Source organism: Pinus tabuliformis, chromosome X (genome assembly GCF_031772625.1).
Source record: "Pinus tabuliformis cultivar Carrire ecotype Pingquan chromosome X, CPIR1, whole genome shotgun sequence".
Classification (NCBI taxonomy): Eukaryota; Viridiplantae; Streptophyta; class Pinopsida; order Pinales; family Pinaceae; genus Pinus; species Pinus tabuliformis.
This window is the reverse complement of record NC_142308.1, coordinates 1,238,654,828-1,238,679,965: the sequence shown is the minus strand read 5'-3', so window position 1 is coordinate 1,238,679,965 and position 25,138 is coordinate 1,238,654,828. Positions and strand designations below refer to the sequence as shown.

The following is a 25,138-nucleotide window of genomic DNA, read 5'->3' as shown; positions in this document are numbered from 1 at the left end:
TCTTTTACAATTTCGTATAACCATTTCAAACTATCTAAATACATTTTTTTGATATTCACTATTTTACCATTTCAAACTATCTAAATACATTTTTTTGATATTCACTATTTTACCATTTCAAACTATCTAAATACATTTTTTTGATATTCACTATTTTAAATATTAAAATTATAAACTTATCAACAAAATTATATTTTTTAACCAAATTTAATACATATTATTAATAAGCAAAGTTACATCATGATCAAAATTTCAAAACTATCATTAAATTTGAAGACAAATATTTACCTTGAAAACATCCTTGTCAACCAATAATGCAAAAATTATAAACTTATCCACAAAATTATATTTTTTAACCAAATTTGATACATATTAATAAACAAAGTTACATCATGATCAAAATTTCAAAACTACTCATTAAATTTGAAGACAAGTTACATCAGGATCAAAATTTCAAAACTATTCATTAAATTTGAAGACAAATATTTAGTTTGAAAACATCCTTGTGAACCAATAATGCAAAACCAAGGTAGATATTTAATATGAAACATCCTTGTCAACCAATTGTGCAAAACCCAAGGTAGATATTCATTATAAAGAGATTGGCGTCAACGCCCAAAGAAAATACAATGCGTGTGCATTCACTCTTCATTTTCTAATTTTATTTTTATTTCTTTGGCCCTGAGAACAAATTTATAATTTTTATTTTTATAAAATTAGGGTTTATTTGAAAAGTGCCTTTTGTCCAATGCTAATTTCCATTAATGGAAATTCAAAGATAGTTATATGTTATGAAGCTAACGCGACACCCATTTAATTTATGAAGCTTCTGCCTAGCTCATTTGAAAAACAGAGCGCTGGTGCCACCAACAAAACCAAAACACACAAGGATAGGGCAATTTGGCCAACAAAAATAATAAACGATGGTAATTGAAGAAAGTGGAGACTGCTTTGCATGCATGAGCTGTAAATCTTATGATGAATAATATTTTGGAAGTCATGCAAAACGAATGATAAGCTAAGGACTTCATCATATCTGAGAGCAACTGGAATCACCACTACCTCACTTCATCAGCACTAGCATAATCGCAAGGCAGCAGCTATAGCAGCTATGGCATCTCTACGTGGGCTTGGTATTTACCACAATCACATTCTGGTCCCTTTCAAATTTTGTTATCATGGGTCGTTGTAGTCATCTTTTTTAAGATTACCCATCTGTATAATATCATTGAAGCTTTTGGACGTGTTTCTTTATAGGCTTATAATGTTTCTGAAAACAATTCCCTTTGCTATGTGGTTTCATGTTTTGTTTGATGCCCTCTTACTCATCCAGTTGTTCTTAATTGAGTTAAAATCAATGCCGTTACTTGTTCAATCTAGTTTTGTACTTTCTAGTGCATGCACTTGTTAAGTCTGGTCACATGTCTGTAGACACCCTGACATCTCATTTGGCTGAAGTGAAGGGATTGCCCATGCAGAGGGCAATGCATATTGGGACTATATATAAGTGATAAACAAGACATAGACTGTACAAGCCTTGAATCTATAACCTATTAATTTCAAGATCATAAGCCCAACGCTCCCCTTTTTTTTATTGCTGTGAGTGTTATGTGGAAATAGTTGGAGTAGGCACTTGTCCATTCTCTGTCTGCCCTTGCCTAAAGATCCATCTAGAGGATTAACAACAGGTAAATTACATTGAATTTAGAAAGTATGACTCTGCCTACTAGGCACACACATTCTCACCACGGGCTACAGGTTTGCAATGACTGCTTCCAAGTTTCGATTATCATAGTATTTGTTTGCAATTTTGCTCATAATGGTCTTTGTTGATTCAGGGTACTCTCCAAATCACATCTCCTCCAAACTAATCCAACAAAGTCACTTTAAATAGGGTGGTTGAACAATAACAGCCCATTAGTCCACCTCTGTGTGTTTTGAGTAGAAAAAGGGCCTATCTTGACAGTATGTTTTCTTCTCTAATGATTGTACAAGGAGACTGTAGCTGTTCTTTGTCCATCTGAAAGCTTAAGCATTGCATATAACAATGGGTTATTTGCTTCTAAGAATAATAATACATTAAATCGCAAATGATATTTAGAAGTATATACATGTCAATCTAAAACTACTTGGTCATTTCCTACCCCTTTTTGAAAAAAAATTGTCGCAAAATTTCATTGATTTATTTTGTTACAATCAAATAAATGCTTTTTCCTGTAATAAAGTTGCCAATTAGCTTAAAATATAGTATGTATTCACCAACTGCCAAAGTGTTAAGAGCTTATTTTTTATTACCACTTGGTTTGACCTTAGGGACATCTAATTTTCTCATTTAGGTTTTCCTTAACAATCCAAGATAAAAAAATATATGTAAATCAAAACCATAGGTTGGGTATGCAGCAAGACGTAGTGTCTAAAATAGATTGCTTTTTGGGTCATTTCAAGCTCACCTCTTTAATTTGCAGTAGAGTCTACTTGAGGAAATAGGTTTAACTTATCAACAACATGTCTATTAGCACCAAATTACCAATATACCATGGTATAATAGGCTAAACTTACTCAACTATCAGAATTTATGGATGAATCTTTGAGATTTTATGTGTGTCCTCTAGCATAGATGCTAAGTTTCTATTGATTGTTTCCCACCTTTTTTGTAGAATTTCCTTGAAATTCTGCAACTGCTATGATGAACAATCTGAAACAACTTCGATTCACCAAGACAGAATTTCTCTACTTTAAATTTGCAGCGGAATAGAACCAGAAATAAAAACACAGTCACACAAAATTAAGCACACTTATTTTTCTTGGGAAACCCAACCGGGAAAATCCTCTACTTGCTGTAGAGTTTTATTGAAAGAGTTTGAGCATATGAATCTCTTACAAGGCAACACTGTTTCACTCAAGAACACACTTGTTCTCACTACTTGGACTAAGCTTGAAACTCCCTGCAATCCTCTCGACCTAGCTCCTACTTCCTTGCACAATCCAGCTCCTATTTCCTAGCACAATAGTGACTCCTATTATTTAGGAATTCCTCCTAAATCTTAGCTCTGGTCTGTAAGTGTTAAATTTGGACAACTAGGTCCAAACTCCATGTTCTGATGCTCAGATTAAGAGGCTAATATTTTTGTTGGATTCCTCTTTCTGAGAGGTGTAAAATCCATATAAAAATAGTCTTAATCCGATGAGCAGAACTTATATTTTGAATTTATTATTCTTAATAAATTATATGTGCAAAGGTCAGCCAGTTTTGTAATGTAGGCTCACATGCCCAACAGATATGTCACACACCCTCATTGATGGATATATATATACAGGAAAAGTTGGAGAGAATTTGAACAAAAACAAAACTCACATCTTCCTCTCTCATCCCAAAAAAGTACGAGCTACCTGGAGGACGAATTTCAGCCACACGTGGGAAGGACGAAGAGGATTTTTCTGCTGCTAGGGTTTCTGCTGCTAGGGTTTCGCAGAAGTTTGACCAGCGTTGACTTTGGTCAACGCTTGGTCCAAACAAACTGAAAACTTGTGGGAGGTTCGATTTTTGAAGGCCATACTACCTGGCACAAAAATCGAGGTCAAAGGGTTGACCGTTTTGCTGCTGCGTTGACTTTTAGCTTGCTGCCCCTGCGTTGACTTTTCAGGACAACGTTGACTTTTGTAGAACTGACTTGGGTTGACTCATCTACTGGTTGGAGGGTTGTTGTGACACATGCTGGGCTGGCTGACCAAAGGAGACTTTGCTGGTTGAAGCATCCTGTTGACCGCCGAAACAAACACATACATTTTTCTTGTTTCTGATTTGTCTTCTGTAAGATCTGCTTATATGTTCTATCTGCATTTTGCTTATCTACTTGTATGATTGCTGTGAGAAAAGTGAAATTGCTCTTAGCATAGAACATCTACAAAACTTTACATGGTATCGGAGCTGAGGTGAAGACAAACTCTATCTATAGCAATCATCATCGAAGGAAATGGATTCCTCTAAGCTTGAATTCAGGGAGAATGACAAGCTGACTGGAAGTGATGACTTCCATGCCTGGAAGATGTTATTAGATCTCAAATTAGAAGATCATGATCTCCTAGATCATGTGACAGGGAAGATTCAAGAACCTCCATCAAATGCCTCTGCTGCTGTTAAACACAAGTATAAGAAGGGAGAAATCAGAGCAAAACTGCTGATCAGGGAATCCATAAATAAGAGTCTGGTTGCCTACATATTTGAACTAGGCACATCCAAGGAGATGTATGACAAACTGATACTTATGTTCCGAGTAAACAACGTGAACCAAGTGCTATTCCTCAAGAACAAGTTGAAGAATATGAAGAAGGGCCGAGACGAGTCTATTCAAACTTTCTTTATGAAGTTGACCGAAACCAGGAACAATCTGCTAGCTATTGGGGAGACAATAGCTGATCGTGAGATGGTTCTCACCGCACTTGGAGGACTTCCATATGAATGGCAAGTATTCACAACTACCATTCTCAACAATAATACCATCCCTAACTTTGATGAGCTTCTGTCTAGATGTATGCAAGAAGAAACAAGGATGAAGGAATTTGATAATGAAAGAAATGCTGCCTATGTTGCTCATTCCCGAAAGAAGAACTCTGGTGGTTCCAAGGACAAAGGAAGGACTAAGACTCAAAAGAAGAAGGGTAAATGTTTCACCTGCCATAGGACTGGTCCATTCTGATCTTTCCGGTATGTTGCCTGTAACATCCTTGGGGGGATGTTCTTACTATATGACATTTACTGATGACTTCTCTCGCAAAACCTGGATATACTTCTTGAAGAAGAAGGATGAGGCTTTCATGTGGTTCCGTACCTTCAAAGCCTTGGTGGAAAATATGACCGGAAAGAAGATCAAGATTTTGAGGACTGACAATGGCACTGAATATGAGTCAAATGAGTTCAAAGACTTTTGCAGAGAAGCTGGCATTAAGAGGGAGACTACCACTGCATATACTCCTGAGCAGAATGGTGTTGTTGAACGCAAGAATAGGACTATTGTGGAAGCTGCCCGTGCCATGCTATGTGACCAGGGTCTTCCAAAGTTTCTGTGGGGAGAAGCTGCAAATACTGCTGTGTACATTCAAAACCGATGCCCTCATTCCTCTTTGGACTCCAAAACTCCCGAAGAGGTTTTCTCTGGTAAGAAACCTGATGTCTCACATTTTAGAATTTTTGGATGTCCTGTCTATTTTCATGTGCCGAAAGAAAAGAGAAGTAAGCTGGATGCTACTGGGAAGAAAGGAATGTTTATGGGCTACAGTGAGACTTCTAAGGCATATAGAGTCTATGTACCTGGTCAAAGGGAAGTAGAGATAAGCCATGATGTCACTTTTGACGAAGATGCTTCCCTGAAGAAAGTAGTAGATCTTCCTAGATCTGAAGAAAACCATGAAGAAAGACCTGGAAATCTGGAAGAACCCCAGGATGAGACTATGCCTGATGTTGAAGGGCCAATGGACCCTATTGATCCTTCCCCTTCTCTAGGAAAGAGGCCATCATGGCTCAGGGACACCCTCGAAGATGCTGAGGGTCATGCTGCCCCAAGGGGAACATTCCGAGAAAGCAAGAAGCCGTGTAGATACCAAGGGTATCTAGCTGCCATGAGTACTATTATACAATCTGAACCTGGATCTTTTGAAGAAGCCATCAAGCATCAAGTCTGGAAGGATGCTATGCATGAAGAATATGAGGCTATTATGAAGAATGATGTCTGGGATGTGGTCCCGAGACCGAAGGACAAATCTGTTGTCACCGCTAAATGGCTCTACAAGATTAAACATGGATCTGATGGGAGTGCTGAAAAGTTTAAGGCAAGATTTGTTGCCCGTGGCTTCTCTCAAAAGGAAGGAATTGACTATGACGATATATTTGCACCTGTGGCTCGATATACCACCATCCGATCCATCATAGCCCTTGCTGCTACGCAAGGATGGAGTCTTCATCAGATGGATGTCAAGACCGCTTTTCTGCATGGTGCAATAAAGGAAGAGGTGTATGTAGAACAACCTCTGGGATTTGAAGTTCAAGATCGAGACACTTATGTCTGCAGGTTGAAGAAAGCCCTCTATGGGTTAAAGCAAGCACCCAGAGCTTGGTATGAGAGGATGGATAGTTACTTGATGAAGCTGGGCTTCACTTGAAGCAATGCTGATCCAAACCTTTACTTTAAGGTTGAGGAAGGAAAGCCTCTCATTCTAGTGTTGTATGTGGACGACCTCTTCCTGACAGGTGATGACCCTCTCATTCATCAATGTAAGAGGGAGCTTGCTGCTGAGTTCGAGATGAAAGACCTAGGACTGATGCACTATTTCCTAGGCCTGGAGGTCTGGCAGAGACCTGGAGAGATTTTCCTTTCTCAAGGAAAGTATATTGTGAAGCTTCTGGAAAGATTTGGGATGGTGGACTGTAAGTCCGTGTCGACACCAATGGAACTCAACTTTAAGAAGTTGAGTGGCAGCGCTGCAGGGCCTATCTTGGCCAATCCTACTGAGTATCGTCAACTCATAGGAGCTTTGATGTTCTTAGTGAACACCCGTCCGGACATATGTTTTGCAGTGAATACTTTGAGTCAACAGATGGTTGAGCCTCATCATTTTCACTGGGTTGGTGCCAAGAATCTTTTGAGATATCTTCGGGGCACGATAAACCATGGGCTGAGATACACTGCCGGGAGTGTGATACTCCGGGGATATACTGATGCCGATTGGGCTGGCAGTGTGGTGGATCGTAAGAGCACATCTGGATGCTGTTTCAATCTTGGTTCTGCTTCGATCTCATGGATGAGCAGGAAGCAGAAGTCGGTGGCTTTGAGCACCGCGGAGGCCGAATACATTGCTGCTAGTATGGCCTGTTGTGAAGCAGTTTGGTTGAGGAAGCTCTTTAGTGAGCTGTTCCAACATGTGCTAGATACCACTGTAATACTCTGTGATAATCAGAGTGGGATTCGTATGACTGAGAATCCTGTGTTCCACGACCGATCCAAGCATATTGATATCAGGTACCACTTTATCCGGGATATGGTACAGCGAGGCGCCGTAAGGCTCGATCATATAGGAACTGATGAGCAGGTCGCGGATATTATCACTAAGCCCCTGGGGAAGGTCAAGTTCCTAACCTTCCTTGAGAGTCTTGGTGTCGTGGAAAGACCCTATGATGTGGGTCCTGTTGGACGATGAGCTCTGGGAGCTCTGGGGGGCTTTGGGGATAGCTTCTCGGAGCTATAAGCACTCATAATGCTTCTGCCCCACCCTTGTGATTATTGAGCTGGTTCGCCACTCATTTAATCTGTGCCCCGTATGCATCCTACCCATTGAGTTCAGGGCTCATGGGAAGTACCTCTCATTTGGCCAATGAGGTGTGGAAAAGCTAGAGACTATTAGCAAAGACTGATGGACGCATCAGAGATTGCCGTACTCTCTATCTAGGATGGCATGGTCCAACCACTTGATCTGGGATCAAGATTTGTGAGGTCTGGGACCTCTGGACTGATTATGTCAGTCGGGGAATGATGTCTTTGTGACTGACCCACTTCTGTTCTGAAATAAAGAAGCCAGCAAAGCAAGTTTCGGCGGGATGACTCACGATGTTAATTGCACTAATAGATGGAGTTCTCCCTAGTTGAGAGGGAGTGTTAAATTTGGACAACTAGGTCCAAACTCCATGTTCTGATGCTCAGATTAAGAGGCTAATATTTTTGTTGGATTCCTCTTTCTGAGAGGTGTAAAATCCATATAAAAATAGTCTTAATCCGATGAGCAGAACTTATATTTTGAATTTATTATTCTTAATAAATTATATGTGCAAAGGTCAGCCAGTTTTGTAATGTAGGCTCACATGCCCAACAGATGTGTCACACACCCTCATTGATGGATATATATATACAGGAAAAGTTGGAGAGAATTTGAACAAAAACAAAACTCACATCTTCCTCTCTCATCCCAAAAAAGTACGAGCTACCTGGAGGACGAATTTCAGCCACACGTGGGAAGGACGAAGAGGATTTTTCTGCTGCTAGGGTTTCGCAGAAGTTTGACCAGCGTTGACTTTGGTCAACGCTTGGTCCAAACAAACTGAAAACTTGTGGGAGGTTCGATTTTTGAAGGCCATACTACCTGGCACAAAAATCGAGGTCAAAGGGTTGACCGTTTTGCTGCTGCGTTGACTTTTAGCTTGCTGCCCCTGCGTTGACTTTTCAGGACAGCGTTGACTCTTGTAGAACTGACTTGGGTTGACTCATCTACTGGTTGGAGGGTTGTTGTGACACATGCTGGGCTGGCTGACCAAATGAGACTTTGCTGGTTGAAGCATCCTGTTGACCGCCGAAACAAACACATACATTTTTCTTGTTTCTGATTTGTCTTCTGTAAGATCTGCTTATATGTTCTATCTGCATTTTGCTTATCTACTTGTATGATTGCTGTGAGAAAAGTGAAATTGCTCTTAGCATAGAACATCTACAAAACTTTACAGTAAGGAAGTCCCCCTCTCAATTCTGCGTATAGGCTCCTCCTTGATATGCTCTCTCAACAAGATGCTCTCACACACAAACTTGTGCATACAAGAATGATAGAATGATGTGCCTTCGTCCTCCTTTTAAGCAATTTGATCATGCAAATTCTGGCAAGTACAAATTTAGAATAGCAGTTGTGATTGATGAGTTAACTGAGTTCGAACTGAACTCTCTCCACTTATAACTTGGAGTTATAACTAATCTTTGCCTCAATTGAAATTGAAGCTCCCATCTGCCCAATAGAAGTCTAGTAATCTGCTCCTCCAACTCCTTGCATGACTTAACTGCTCCATGAACTAGTGCATGATAAAGGAAGGACTGATCGTGGTCTTCTTGAGTAAGGCACGAGTCGATAAGACCTTCACTTGCTACTATTTTCAACATTTTTCCATAGCGAACCTATCACATCTAAAAACATTCATGTAGTTGCAACTGCAAGGTAGTAAATAAGGTAAGTAATGTGTAGGAGTATCAAGGTCTACCTCAGATGTTTAGCAGCCTTGCTATGGAAGGCATCGAGGCACCAGCCCTCTAGACATGATTTTAATGGCCATGGCATGATCCCTGGTCATATAACCAAGTTTTGCAAGCATCATGTAGAAGCCTACTATTATAAGTGCATAACAAGCAAGCCCATGGGAGTTGGTTGGTGTATGCATACAATCACAACCTGCCCATAATCAGTTGTTTAGAATATCAATGGACAAAAGAGTGCTTATAGAAACTTTATCCTAGGTGTGCAATTTCACCCTTGCTCACCCCACAACCATGAAGTGGCTAAAAATGGCTTTTGGGGTTTAGTTCCATCACCATGGACCAAAGGACTTTTCTAGTGTCACCTGTAAGTAAAATTTATCTCAACCCTTGAGAAGTGTGAAAGCACTCTAACATAGTGACCAAAGTTCAGCTATATTTATGCAATTTAAATTTTAACCATGCTACCAACGTGTTGAAATGCATTTTTGAAATCTCAATTCCTTGTTACCTTCTACCATAAATGCATAAAAAATTAAAATAATTTGGAGATCTTAATAAACAAAATGTGAATAGCAAATAATAAAGAGTCAATGCACTTGGAGACATGTTGAGAGTTTGCGTAAGTAATTCAAACCTCTTGGATGTGAGCACTACCTAAAGGTGTGTTGAAGTTAGCTGGGTAGGTCAAATCCTTTTTAGTACTCATATCATCCTTCAACAGAGCAGGAACAAAAATCAATGCCGTGGTAGACTTAATAGTTGCATTTCTCCATTTAAAAACAAAATGGAGAAATACAATAAGCCAAGTTGTTTGATATTTAGGTTAGGTGTTAAGACCTCTTTGGATAGGAATTTATGATCATTATTAAATGTAAGGTGGCCCTGCTTAATCTTCAAGCATATGACAAGTTTTAATTCATTATTAAATGTAAGGTGGCCCTGCCTAATCTTCAAGTGCAAGACAATTCTAATTAGGTTTGATCAGCCAGAAATTCTCTTTGATTGAGTTCTTGGTTGTGCTGGCAACCCATTTTTGGCATGTAACATTCATCCTTGGCCTTTGGGAGATCTTTGTCCTCAGTAAGGCTAGATTCTCTAGTGAAGGCTGCTTATTTCAAAATAGCTACCACCAATAGATCAGTCACATCATTCCAAGTGCCCTTATGACAGTGCCTTTTCCAATTATTTTATTTGATATTCTAGCTAGATTATATGCCACTTTTTTCACTTCTTGAAAATCAACATAGCTTGGCATTTGTTACCATAGATAATGCCTTTCTCAAGAAGTGAAAAAAATTATGGAGGACTCTTAACTAATGTTACTAGAATTCAAAACCAGAACTAGAACTAGACTGGAAACCCAAAAAAATCGAAAAAGAGCCAATCATATAAAAATATGTAAAATATTCAATTTTTAATAAAAAAATATTATATTCATGTATGTTAGTGTAAATCCAAACCAAATATGCAAAGGTTACTCATATATATAGCATATAAGGGTTAATATATCAAAATGGCACTAGGTGCTGTACATATCTGAACCAAAATACATAAGCATTAAGGTTTTAAATGACTTCTAGAGTGAAAAAAAAAACAAATAATTACAACATATAATCAAAATCGTCCCCTAGATCGAGATCCTCATGAACACCTTATCCTTCAAGCTTGTAGATATGTAGACCACTGATGTAGATTCTCTATCCTCCAAAATCAGTCATCAGGCAGTGCCAAATCAACTCCAAGCTTGCTCCAAATTGATTCTCTTGGTCACAGCTCTAAAATATCCAAATGCTGACAAGTGATCAATGAAAAGTGTGTGAGGCAAAGAGGGAAGAGGGGAGGGCATCTTAGGATTAGGGTTTAGGATTGGATATATATTTTTGTGTATTTTTTTAAAATGTAATGTGTTTTGGTGGGATACAGGTCAGATGTGTTCTGGACAGAGTGTATTAGCTGGTTCTTGTCTGAATTGGCTGTTTGAGAAAAGCACTGGTCCAAAGTGGTCCCTGTTTAGGTTTTTCTGGGGCCAGATTTGTTTTCAGCCTAATAGTCCGAACTGGCTAGCTCTGATGACACTGGTATCTGAAAACTGCAGCAAAGAAATGATTGGGTCCATGATCTTTATGGTAAGATCTACCCTTTCACACCAGTAATCACCCAACACTATATTCTTTACCTTCTTTGAAGCATTTACATCTTGCTTTCCCTAGAAAGCCCAATACTTTGAAATAATCATGGATGCAAGAGTGGTTTTGATCTCCCTCAACCTCTTAAACACGATGAATGAGGAGGCAAATCGAGTATTTGCAATCTTCATCATTTATAGATTGTGAGAATATGGGCGTTGTTTCGTACAAAAATGCAGTTATGGTGTGCATCATCATTTAACTCTCCCATCCATGTCACATCTGAAGCCATAGATTTAAGTCCTAAATTTAGAGAATGCGCCTCTGTCCAAAATTCATGTGGATATTAAATTTCCATAATCATGTTTGCAGCCTTGAGGCTTGCAAACAGGTGCATTATCTCTGATTATTTGCACACAACTTTAATGAACAAATCACCCATATGTTGTGCATCCTTGACTTTTCGAGAACATCCACTGCTCTCAAGAAGATCAGTCCGCTCTTTGAGACACCATGAAATTGACGAGGGATGGTGCGCTGGATCTGTCCATACTACATACATCAGAAAGAATACTAACATCTGATTAGGGTTATGCTGATTTAATAAGTTCTAGGAATTTATCTACCTCCTTCTTTGCCTTAGCCAACAATGTGGCTTTAAGCTTCTCCGGACCAAGATGTACATACCCAATTGGAGGTCATTCAACTAGAGCTCGATGCATTTCAATAAATAAAGGAAAGCACACAACATTGAGCGAAAGGAAATTGAGATAAAAAGAGAAACTAATGACAGGATCCATCTCTACTGGCAGCTCTACTTGAAAGATACTGTGCACTGGACCATCAGGAGCATGCCTCTTCCTTGCTGCTGTTTTGTTGGTTTACTGTCAAGTTCAGCTCCAACCCTTCTCCTGTTCGATGGATTTTTAAAAAATGAAAGAGGATCCTTATCTTTTTGTACCTTACATGCTGCTGCCACGTTGGCCATGCCGACATAATCCTCTTTTGACATACTTTTTCTTTGGCTGAGCCTGGGAGAAGCCTTTTTACATGCTCCAAATCATCTTTGCTGGAGGGCCAAGAAATGGTTCTTGACTCGAAAGTAAGTGCTCTCAGCCCAACCTTATAGAAGTTGCATGTTCAAAGGCAGTTTCTATTTCCAGCAATGGCAGCTTGACTTCCAAAAGTTGCAAAGAAAATAGCAATGCTTGAATGTGGAGGAGGAGGAGAAACACCAACACTGACTTTGTGCCCTTCCTTTAAGCAGAAACCCTTGATGATTGAGCCATAATTTCCGTGGAAGAATGCTGTTGTTCAAGAAACAACAATCTCAGATGCAAAGACACTTGAAATCTCAAGCTTCTCCTTGTTGGGGAACATTCTGAGGCTTTTTGGGATTGATTGGTGAATAAAATGAAGCCCCAAAGACTACTTTATAATGTGTTTTTGAACTCTCAGATGTGATATTTCCTGCCCTGCATGTTGGACATGTCAGGACATGTGGGCCTGCCTTTCTGACAGAGGGCTCATATCACACGTGTCAGACAAGCAGGAGGGTATGCCTAGTGAATTGACGTGTTCGACACATGGATTTGGGAGATGCAGTTTGGGGGGTGATGAATCCTGTTTTGCAGGTATTACTATTTATCCTTTGTTGCAGTGAGAGAGAAACACTGTGGAGCTGAGGACTGGTCCAGGCAGCTGAATATGGATCTCAGGACTGGTCAAGGCGGCTGGGGTTCCAGATGTGTTTCTTTTTCAGAGTTTTATGGGTATTAAATGTGATTTCGAACCCTGACAATTGGCAGTGGTTCCAGGTAAGACTTTCGTATACCACTCTGGTGCCAGTTTTACAAGAATGTTGTTTCCTGGAACCAAAAAAAATGTTTCCTGTTAAGGGTTCAAAAGAATTTTTGGCAAATAATGAAGGGGGTCATGCCCTGATCATTTCATGTAAGATGGAGCCTAAATCCAAACCTGCTGAATTAAAGATGTATGAGACCAACATTTTAAAACTTTCACTTGGAGATATAACCTGGTTATCGTGTAGGCTCATGAATCATGGGGGAACTAAGCAGGAAAATTCTTTATCTGTACGTGAGTTACATCATTTCTGAAGTCTGCGAGAGTTGAACTTGGTACAGATGATCATTGGCACTGATTAGAGACAGTTTAAGTAATCTAAGATTCTAAGAAAATAATTATTGTCATGCATTGTCTTATATTATATATGCCTTTATTTTTTGGAAGAATCACACTGGTTTCCCAAAAAAGAGTACAACAGATCCTGTAAGAGACAGAATTCATGCTCGGTATCCCATGGTTTGGAGGAAAAATTATATGAGGAACTTCTATCAGGTTCAGGACAAATATGTCTTGGAGAATAAATGCTGTTTAAAAGTAATTACCCCCATGGATCAACAGAGGAAGCAAGGGAAATATTACGTGGGAAAGCTGTTTGGTTTTTTTTCCCGTAGAAAAAGTCGTAATTTTATTCATATGAAAAAATTACATTTTGTAGATGCTTAAGCATATGCAGATGGCTGTTCCTGTAATGCCAAGAAACAAAAGATTTCAAAAAAAGAGAAAAAAAAAAAATTCCAACTAGCCTATACTTTCCTGCCCTTCTTCTTCTCCACTCTTCGCCAACCTCCAGAGTTGGGAGTGGGTGCAATAATAGCTAGCTGGTTTTCCATTGTGTTCATTGGATGTTCTTTGTCAGATTCCGAGCCTTCGGATCCATGAGTTCGTTTGATGCCACTTACTTCCAGTTGAGATTCTTGTTGCTGTTTTGGAATGTATGGCCCCAAATGAGTAACTGGGGCATTCTCTTCCTGTGTATATTTTTGTCCCATTTGTGTGTCAGGTTCTGTCTGATTCTCTGTAGGATCTGTGTTCATGTCCTCTTCTTCCAACGGGTCGGTATGCTGCCACCCTTTGGGCTTTTTTTGTTGTTTCTTATTCCTTTTGGGGTCCTTTCGGGCCAGTGGACAGGCATATTGGAGGTGCCCTGTTTGCATGCATCCGCGGCATCTGAATGCTGTGTTCTCATAGTCAAGCGGTTGTGTCCACAGCGAATTATTGAAGTTCAATGTGATGTGATCAGGTAGCCCCTGACTCAGGTCCACTTCTACACATATTCTAGCAAATGTGAAAATTCCCCTGATAGCTCTGTCTTCATCCATTTTTAGGAATTTCCCCAAGGAATTCCCAATGGCTATTAAAACTTTGTGATGCCAAAAATGTAGAGGGAGACTATGTAGCCTTACCCAAATAGGCATTGTTGAGACTTTCATTGTATTGGCATCAAAATCAGGAAACCAGGGGGTGGTGAAGAGGCCAGCGCTGCCCCAAAACCAAGGCCCCTGATTGATAATGCTATCTCGTTCTTGTTCTGTGTTGAATCTAACTATAAAAAACCCTTTTGGGCATAGGTAAATTTCATAGTTAGATGACCATGTAGAAAAGATCCATTGATGCAAAGCATCTGATTTTGGCCAGAACCCATTAAATCTACAGATAACAGCATTTTTGGATAGATCTGTGTGTAGATTAGTTACCTCCGGCATAGATACTTGAAGCATTGGAGATTCCGGTTTTTGTTCCACAATATAGGGGCCTGGTAGCTCTGGTGTTGGTGCTGGTTTGTTTTGCATTTTTTCCTTTCCTTTGACTGCATCCCGAAAGGAACCTGTATTTTTTGAGCTGGCTCCATTGCATCCGCTGCGCAGTCGCAGATTTAGAATGATAGTTGAATCTTTGATGATACCATAGTGCTGAAGTGTTTGGTTATCCTGCAGACTATGTCCTGTATATATCAGATTTTGGTGCTTTGTTGGGGTTCCAAATTGAATCTGGATTTCCTTCTTTAAAGCTTGGATACTCGTCCCCTTGCTGAGCCGCATGCAGTAATGTCTACCCCCTAACAATTTGATGAAGATCTGTATCAGATCTTCATCCATGCAGAGTGGATCGACCTTATTGAGGCCTCGATCTGTTGGATCGGGCCTTTCCTCTGTGAACCCAGATGCACCATTTAGTTTTGGATCCTGTCTGCGCCTTGGTTTCTCCGGATTTGGCTTATAGGGATCGTTTTTCAAAGACCCAACCACTCTGTCAGGAATATCTGCTTTCAATGAGAAAATCCGGGCCTCCGGGGTCATGGCCGCTTTGGCTAGGTCCGCTACACTCGAATTCCATTCATTGGCATAAACCCTCTCCTGTTCAGATGAATACTGGGTCGCAGTAGGTCTCACGGCCCATAAACTCTCTCGCACGATCCAATCCGGCCGCACTGTCTCTTCTTTGTCTTTTAGCTTGTGGGCGGCTGGCTGATCTGATCGATGCACAGTTTCATGATCCACCCATTTAGAATTACCCTGATGCGGGAGGAGAAGGCGCCCAGCTGTCGGTTTTCTGTGGGGGCTTCCTGCGTAGCCTCCATCTCTGGTGTGCAGTGCGGCAGCGGCATGGAAACCTGGTTCAGAAACCCTAGCCGTCTCCATTTCGCTCCGCGCAAATTCAAGCTGTTTGGTTTTATCTAAAGGACCACACTTTTATCAGAGCTTATGGATTTGAAGGAGAGCCTTGTTTGTTTTCTAAGTCCACCCTTGATATATTTTTATTGATTGAACTCTGCAGACAGATTGTTGATAAGTATAAGTGGTGCTCAAAGGACAATAAATGTCACATTCCTAATTTGCTTGTTTTAATAGGAGAGAAAACAATGGACAATATTGAGAATATAAATAAGGCCACGAGTTTTATTATTATGAAGTCATTTTCCAAATGCATATGAATACAAAATGTAATCAAACTTCCTAGAAGTCCGGTAATTATGAGAACTGCTACAAAATCAGAAATAAGTTGGACTGGGAGGAGGTCAAAGGGGTTTTCTGATTTTCAGAGTGCCAACACCTCTGGTTTCAATGCTGGTAACCCTGACAATGATTCAGGATGAGGAAGAAAACAAAGAGGAAGACTATAATGAAAATAGTTTAGAGCAGAATGATGAAGAAGAAGTAGTAGATTGCGGGCCAAAAGGCTATTTTATAGAAAAAGGACATTCTTCAAGGTCTTTACTAAAGGAGGCACCTGCCTTAAGGTAATCCATCAACTTCCTAAAAAACTAGAGGTAGATGTACTGGATAAAAGAATACCTCAGGGGCTGCTAAATCCACACCTTAAAAACCAAATCTACTAAAAGTTCTGCAAAGAAGAAGACGACAAAAGATGGAGGTGATGCAGATGATGAGCTTCCTAATAACTTAATAAGAATACAATAAGAAAAAAGTAGTGGGAGAAAGATCATAAGACTCCCAAGAAGCCTAAAGTTTCTGAGGAGAAAGGGGAGGGAGAGAGACAAAATGGAAATGATCAGGAGGAACAAGTAGAAGAAAATCTCTTTCAGCCCATTGAAGAAAGACTTTCAGAAATTCCTGAAGAAAAGCCAAACCCTGGAGGTTTGGTTATGCTACCTCTCAAACTCTCATTTAGATGTAAAACTCCTAACCACAACAAGAGAGCCAAAGGCAACTATCAGGCACGCCACCCACTGTCACAGTGTCACCTCAGTGGCCTTGCCTCAACTTCAGACTATTGATATCCTAGTCTAGGGGGGAATCCCTAAGGTCAATCTAGCCTAATTCACTGTAGAAGTGTGAGCGTTAATCAGATTAGATTGATTCGTGAATGTGATTAATCAAGCAATTAAATTTGCCTTAATGTGGGAAAATTAAGGTCTGCAAAGTGTTTATTTGGTTAACAAGAATGTAACACTAGTTGTTAAGTAAATTACTGTTAACCATTAGCTTGCATTAGAGTGCTGGAAAATATTGATCAACTTAAATGACAAAGTGGCAGATGATTTTCCATGGCAAATGCTCAATTTAGTGTTTGAACCATTGGAATTATGAGATGTTATTTACCTTAAAGCTGCCATTTAAGTTCCAGATTTGCTGATCCACTTAGATGTGTTCCATTTGTGAAATAAATGCTCGTATCATAACATAACAATGGAGATGAAAAATGAGATCTGTCTCTTAAATGTACACATGAACAAGATGAGTAGATTTACAAAAGTTAGATGCTCGATTTCCCAAAGTTACACTGCTGTGTAATTTCTAGATTGCTTAATCACCATACACCATAAGTTTCCAGGAGATTCACAATGTGAGTTCAATGTTCGTTAGATCATGTATTGCATCCATGAAACCATCACAATCTGGAAAGAGATTTAGCATTCAACACCATGTAAAGTATAACACTTAGACAACATTTGAATGAACTTTCATGAAACAGAGGTTATACCAGCAATAAGGCTTAGCGTATGATTACCATGAAACATGGAGATTTCAGCAAAGTTAGATCAAGTTTAAGCCTGTTTATTAGACCTTGTAAAACCAGTATTTATGCCCAGTTTCAGATTTACTTTACTTCCCTTAAAATAGAAGTTAAACCACAGACAAATTCCACCAATTGAGAGGTTACAAAGTATGAATAACGTTTATCTCAACCGTCAAATTTGTGTGATATGCCAGTAAATAAAGCTAGAAAAAAACATTGAGAAACATTAAGTGTTAGTTTATGTTGTTTTGGTAGCATCGGACAGGTTTTCTAGTCTAGATTTGTGTCTAAGAGGATAAGGAACACGAGATCTCCAAAACCTTGAAAAGGTTTCACAAGAAAAGCCTGCGAAATGCCTTAATTAAATTAATTAGCCATCATTTAAATTTTTCTTAAGTCTAACTTAGGAAAACTGGTTAATTAATGGGAATTAATTAAGGATGATCGAGAATGCTCTAGAGACTCACATGGATCGAGTCTAAGATGATCTTAGCCGTTGATGAGGATCTAATCATGGCTGTTGAAGCTCCAATGAGAGATTATAAGAGCAAGTCGATGGGATGGAGATAGACAAAGTAGTGAGACAAGCGGGGAGCAAGTTTCCTTGGCAGGTCGAGCTATCCAGTTGCCATGATTCAGCAAGGAAGAGAGTTCGAGCCAGAAGGAGAGCATCAATGATTGAGGGAGCATCAGAGGAGATTTCTGGAGAGTTTCCTAGCGGTTTTCTAGTGCTAGAGAGGCAGGAGAAGGGAGACCGAAATCTCCTGCAGAGAAAGCCATCCAAGCAATGCGAGTTAGCCACTCCAACTGATCGAGTTGTCAATAAGGGTTTGTTTCAGTTGTCAGAGGCCAGAAAGATTGTCTGGAAGGCAAAGCAAATTTTTCTAGAGGCAGAAGGAGGCTAGACGAGCAGCCAATAGTTTGAGCCAATAGTGTGAGCAGCCAAAAGGCAGTGCGAGTAGGTTAGAGGGAGAATTTTTCTCCTAATTATTTTTGGCCAGATTATTTGCTGGAGGATTGCCATTGAGGTATCCAGATATTGTACTCTCCAGTTTTGTTGCATAATAATAAAATAAACCCTCATCTATTGCACTGGTTTTCTCTTCAGGGTTTTTTTTGGAATGTTAGTCCAAAAATATTAGTGTCAATTTTATTGTGTGCACATCTATTTCTTAGTTCTTGGTTTTTAATTTCCGCAGTGTAATTTTTGGTGAAGATTGCAATTGTGAATTATTCATTAATTTCCGTAAACAATTAAACTGCTAACAGTTAGGAGAATAATATCCAGTAATTGCAATCAAGGAATTCTCACAGTTTACTCATTAAGAGAGTTAAAAGCACAAAATTGATCCTATAGAAATCCTTAAATTTAATATGTTCCAGCAAAATAGATGAGAGAAAGAATGATGCTAAGGTCCATACATCAAGTGAAAAATTTCAGTGAACACGTTTAAACCCTGTGAATAGTAATATTCTAGCAAGTAAAATGTGTATTCAGGGTATGTCATTGAAAAACTCAAGCAAATCATTAAGAGTTTATGCATTGATTTAATATGGAAGATGCATTAGAATTCAGAGCACAAATGCGATCAAACATTGCACAATTTAGATGCTAAAATTGTTGAACCAGCACTCAAATCCTCACTCAATTAAATAAAGCAGACACCAGTATCAGTTCTTGCTGTGATTCATTTAGCCCATTTAGCAAGTCATTTGAGGATTTTAAGTACAGATTTGATCCTTAGGCGTGCTTAAAGCATGGAACAAGAGAAGTCCTCATATTAGCATATTCCAGCATGTTATAATAGCATCATTTTTAAACACATCAAGCACTTTAATCATTAGTAATGGATCAAAATAGAACATTTCTAAGTGAACCCTCGTTAAATAATTTCTAGCCAAAAAGCATGCAAATTAAGTCAGATGTTAAGGCCCTGATTGCAAATTGTTGCAAATTTTATACCATTGATTTAATATGTTTCAGGATTCAGCTCATTAACTTCATGAAATATTAGATTAGATAAGTGAAATTGCTATTAAACCCTCATCCAATGAAACATCTCCAAATAATTGACTAACCAGCAGTTAGACCCTCAAAAGAACTTCAATTCATTAGGGTTTCTAGTGCACTGATTTGGTGCCTGAGGTAAATCAGAGCACAATTATAGCAAACGCTTGAAGAAAACAATTCCAAAAACCCTTAATGATTCATCAAAGAAATCTAAACCAGAAAATTAACCCTTATGGCGATTGTTTTAGTCCATTTAGTGTGTTTTCATTAGATCTATTGAACATACTAAATCAAACCATTAGATCTAAATAAATATGCAAAACGCTTTGTGATCAAGCATGAAAGTATAAACACTTTTGCATATTTTTGGCCTAAAAATCATTTTACTGGAAAATTAACCTAGCTTGTTTACATCACTGCGTATTAGGGCTGGACGTCTTGGTCTTTTTGTGCTGTTACATGCTCTCCTATTTTCAGAATTAAAAGGTTACTTGAAACCCTAGTTTTATTCCTTCTTTCAGCCCTATTTTCAGTTATTTATAATCTGTATAAGTGGCTGAAATATAGTGCGGTTGGAACCTATCTACTGCTGTAATTTCCTATCTTTCACACAAGTTTTACGACAGTCTTTATTAATTTTCATATTTGTACTGTTTGGGGACTACTTTGCATTAGACAATCACTTGATAAACCATCTAAAACAGCCCTAAAGTTAAACAAAAAAAACCTAATTCTGAAATTTACTTTGATTAACCACCTAATCTATAATTCACAAGTCATAATTTGTTGGTGGTAAGTTGGGTAGTTGCATATGTGAACTAAGACTTGATTTGTCTTGCCCTAGGAACTTGTAGTGCTATTAGGGAAGCCTCTTTTGTGTTGGCCTTGTCCTTCACTAAAATGAGGGAAGTAGTTGTTTAGGTGATAGTAGCAATACTTGTAATGTTCCACTAGTATTTGTACCTTGTGAAGGCTTTGCACTGGGGTGCAAAATTTTGTGATAACAGGTCCAAAGTGCGCAATTGCCAACATATAACAAATCTCAAATCACTAATGAAACCACAGATTTGTTATAGTCACAAATCTGCCCTCTTAGCTTATGTTTACTTGTCAAATCATTCAATAAAATCGGCTCACTGTTATGTTAAATCAAAGTACATAACCAATGCTAAAAACTACTCAACCACCATGAGAATATAAGCTGAAAATCAGATCTGCAAGTGCCCAAAAATTGTACAGCAATGTGAACTTCATATATACACCAAACAGATTGGCAAGTACTGACGAATCGACTTATCACAAGCTAGCACAACGTGTCCTACAAGCTTATCACAAGCTTGTTAAATTTCTAGACCATGGTAGTCAGATCTGCACTTAAATACAAACCCTGACCCTATGAAAGTACAGCCGTAACGTAAACACAAATTCTGCTACACATACTATTGGAAACTACTAAGCATAACACATACTAAACATGCTCAAAATATCCAAGTTTCAAATCTGCAATTTTGTTTATTTATGAAGTATAAAAATAGTGAGGTACTACGCTCAAAATAATAATAGTCATACTCCTTCAATGGTCTTCACTCTACCTTCTTTATAGACTAGGAGAATGGCGAGTGTTAACCATTTACATGTCAACAGTCCAAGAAGCAAAGTACAAAGCAGTGGATCAAATTTTTTCAGATCATTGTCGTCATTAGCTTCTAGTTTCATCATTGTAAACCTATGTTGCAGGAAACACTTAAAAAGGTGGTGTACCAGTACTGGGGACGACCCGAAATGCCGAAACGCCATTCAAGTACCGTATGACGTTTCGTTAGTATGGTACGGTACGGCCGACGGCGTTTCAGCTGCTACAGGCCGCATTTCGGGCAGTAGAAAGGTGAAATTAATTATTTTTTTTTACTTTTTTCGGCCAGCTCAAGGGGTGAAGAAGGGCGTGGGCCCCTTCTAACACCCAAATGTCCAAATTTAGAGCTCTCTCTTTCTGATCTAGATATTTGTGCCAGTGGTGGTGCAAGTGCAACTAGAAGTACTAGTAGAGTTGACTCTTCTATTGAACAAGGATCTTGTTCTATCTTTGCTGTTAATTTTAGGTATGTTCTATGCTTAGATCAATTTATTTCAATTTTTCCAATTAGCTCAATATCTTTTCCAGATTAGCAATCACATCGACATAATAGTAAATTGCAGATAGAACATAAGCATAAATCCCAGAAGACAAGCCAAGACAAGAGGACATAAGATGTGGCGTTAGCTAGGGACAAACCCCAATGTGGGGAAACCTTTGATCAATTCTTCTTATATGTTCTTCAATAGTTCAGCAGAGAGAGAGAGATAGTACATATACAACAGAAGTCAACACTTTGACTTATCTAAATAGGAGCATAGATCATCTCTAAGAAGATGATACATGAGGTAGCTGAACTCAGTTGAAGACATGCTGCTTCAACTGATTCTCCAAGGTGACTCCATCACCATGCTGCACCTATCATTGTGCTGCACCTCATCATCATGCTGCACCTCACTGTGCTGCACCATGCTACACCCATCATCACTATGCTGCACCTATCATTGTGCCGCACCTCGTCATCATGCTGCACCTATCATTGTGCTGCACCTCGTAATCATGTTGCACCCATCATCACTATGCTGCATTTCATCATGCTTCACTAATCATGACTGTACCCATCATAGTACTGCATCTCCTCATGTTGTACTATGCTGAGCTCTTCATTGCACTATGTTGCACCCAAATGCATGCTGCAATACCTCATCATCCTGCTGCTGCAATACATTCTCGCTGCTGCCATATGCCCATCATTACCATGCTGTCCCATTGCTGCACCATACTATGTCCAACAACACTGAGCTACACCATGCTGCACCATCACTACTACTGTGTGCACTATGCTGCATTGTACATCATGTACCCATTGCTACTCCTATGTGCACTATGCTGCACTGTACATCATGTACCCATTGCTGCTCCTATGTGCACTATGCTGCACTGTACATCCTGTACCCATTGCTGCTCCTATGTGCACTATGCTGTCTATAATGTTACAACATTCATCATAAGACTTGGATCTATCATTCATGACTGTGATTCAATCCAAACAACAGATAGAGCATCCTTATTTAGAACAACGTTAAGGATAGCTGAAGGTGTGGCTTCTTTATCTCAGCGTTTAAGTGTGAGAGCATTCCTTCCATGACAACAAGGGTATTCCTTTTATGACTGAGTGTAGGATGTAGGATGAGGGCTTTTCCTTCCATGACAGCGAGGGCATTACTTTCATGATTGCGTATAGGATGAGGGCTTTTCCTTTCATGACAACAAGGGCATTCCATGTGTAGAACACTCTTTAAGACAATGTTTAGGTGCCATCTTCATTAGGCAACGTAGCAACTAAGTTTAGGGCATCTCCTCTCCCTTAGTCTTGCGGCTAGGGTTTTTGCCTTCCTTTCCATGGCTACGTATTTAGGGCATCTCCATAACTGCGGTTAGGGTCACCCTTGGGACATCATATTAGATGAGGGCTGTTTTCCTTGACAGCGTAGAGGATTAGGGCATCTCTTCTTCACAACATGACTGCGTCCTAGATCTAGGTCATGCGTAGAGCTATCATGAGCTAGGGCTCTTCTAGGACTGCGTTTAGAGCATCCTCTAGGACACCATTTTTCCCTTAGAGATTTTTCTTTCCACTAAAACTCAAAACAAGTGGAGAAGAAGAAATCTCAAGAGAGTTGTGTGTGCAAATGAATTGCAAGGCACTTGTATTTATACCAAAACGTGGAGCACAAGTGGGGGTAGTTTAGTTGCTGGCCGACCTTGATGAATTGTCCCATAACACAAATAAATTCATATCTCCATGAATACTTATCGGAATCGGATGATCTTTAGATCAATCCTACACCTCTAGATGAGAAGAATCCAAGAAAAATATCAGCTGCCATAAATAAGATGACCCACATGGAGTTTGGCACTAATTGCCAATTTAACATTTGCTGATGATGATGAGGAGGTTATTAGTAATGATATGTTAATGTAGCCATAATTGTCTTTAGCTCATGTTTTATTTTAGTTTTAACACATATAGCCTCACATATAAAGGTTGATTTTGGAGCCTTGGATGTAAAGCCTCATCTATAAAGGTTAATTTTGGATATTTGCATCATGTAATCATCTGTTGGAGTTAATATAATTTTGGATTTCCTTCTAAAATGTCATTTATATGTCTCATTCTTTAGTTTCTTCGAAAATAATGTGTTCTTTAATATTTGACTATATATATCGTTTTGGTCGCGTTTCCATTTTCCAGGTGTCGTGTTTCGGGCCGCCCTTGTTTCAGAAACTTCTAGACATTTCGGCGCTTCATGCAACTTAGTTGTATACCCACATTTTGCTTTTGTATTGTAAATGGTTCTAGTATGACCATTAAGCCATGTAACAAAACATAGGTAAGCCTATGATTCTTCTCAAAGGGTTTCATCCTAGGGAGTTTTTTAACCTCCCCAAATTATGTGTGTTTGTCAACACAGATAATTGACAGAGTTTTTCTCCCAGATATACCCCGAAGCTATGGTGGAACTCATTGACAAGGTCTTAGGTGAGTGCTAGTGTTTATCAAGTCTATGTATTTTTCATACTAGATCATGTGTCTTGTCACATAATTTGGTAATATCTTGACAGTCCGTGTCAAATGTGTATTTCCCATTTTAAGGGTTGAATTAAATTGTAATATCTTGTCAAAATATTTCAGTGCATGGTTACTCATATTTACACACCATGGCTAAAATATTTGAGGGTAGAAAAAATAATTAATCTCCTCTTGAGTCTTTTAATGAATTTTTTTCTAGCAAAATAAAAAGAAATAATTAGCCATAAAATTAATTATCTTTGAGTCAAAAAATAATTTGAAAGAAATTAAATTCTCTCCAAGTGGAAAATCATCAAGAATTCGTGGGTCAAAAAAGAATTAAATTTTGGAGGTCCTTCACCAAGGGAAAAATAGATTTTTTAAGATAAGTTGACCCCTTGGACCTTGGTGCTTAAATCAAAGTGGATTTTTTGGAGATATTAGTCCAAAATATTATTTTTTGGATTAATAAAAAAGGGGTTTTAAGAGAAATTCGAAATTTTCCTCAAAATAAAAAATAAAAATCTAATCGACAATGGAGATCAAATTATTTCAATTGAAGATCGATAGATGAGATTATTTTGATGAGGATCAAGCCAACTAGCCATTATTTTCCACTTGGAGGGGTTTCTTCTCTCATTTTCTATATAAGGAAGCTATCAAGCTCCTCATTTCATCTTTGGATGATGTAACAATTATCTGATGTACTGAGCAAGGCTCTGTTGGAATTTCTTTGCACTTAATGAAAAGTAATTGGGGTTCAATTTTAAGGGGTCTCTCACTTTCTGATTTGTGGTATGTGATGGATGTTTAATTGATATGCTTTGAACTATAAATTTGATTCTCATTTCAAGTATCTTACAAGTATCTTGCCTTAGTTGTTGGGCTAGAATAAGCATTTTAGATCTAGCGAAGTCTGGCAGGTATCTTCAGGCTTATAAATTTATTATGTGAATCAAACCCCTTTTGTTTAATAATCTATCATTTGAAATGCTTTGAGTTACAGGT

At 38.8% G+C, this 25,138-nt stretch overlaps 1 protein-coding gene across 3 annotated transcripts in view; it reads left to right on the top strand.

Annotated features, from left to right (window-relative positions):
• The first annotated feature begins 661 nt into the window (after positions 1–661).
• Positions 662–25,138, top strand: part of LOC149144442 (uncharacterized) — a 347,041-nt gene continuing 322,564 nt past the window's right edge. For 2 of the 3 annotated variants that reach the window (XM_089449168.1, XM_089449165.1), the window contains exon 1: positions 663–1,133. In XM_089449168.1, the coding sequence (XP_089305294.1) occupies positions 1,112–1,133 (22 nt within the window). In that variant the 5' untranslated portion in view covers positions 663–1,111. Of the gene's footprint in view, positions 1,134–25,138 lie in introns of all 3 variants that reach the window. The other variant, XM_089449167.1, reaches the window with a different exon arrangement.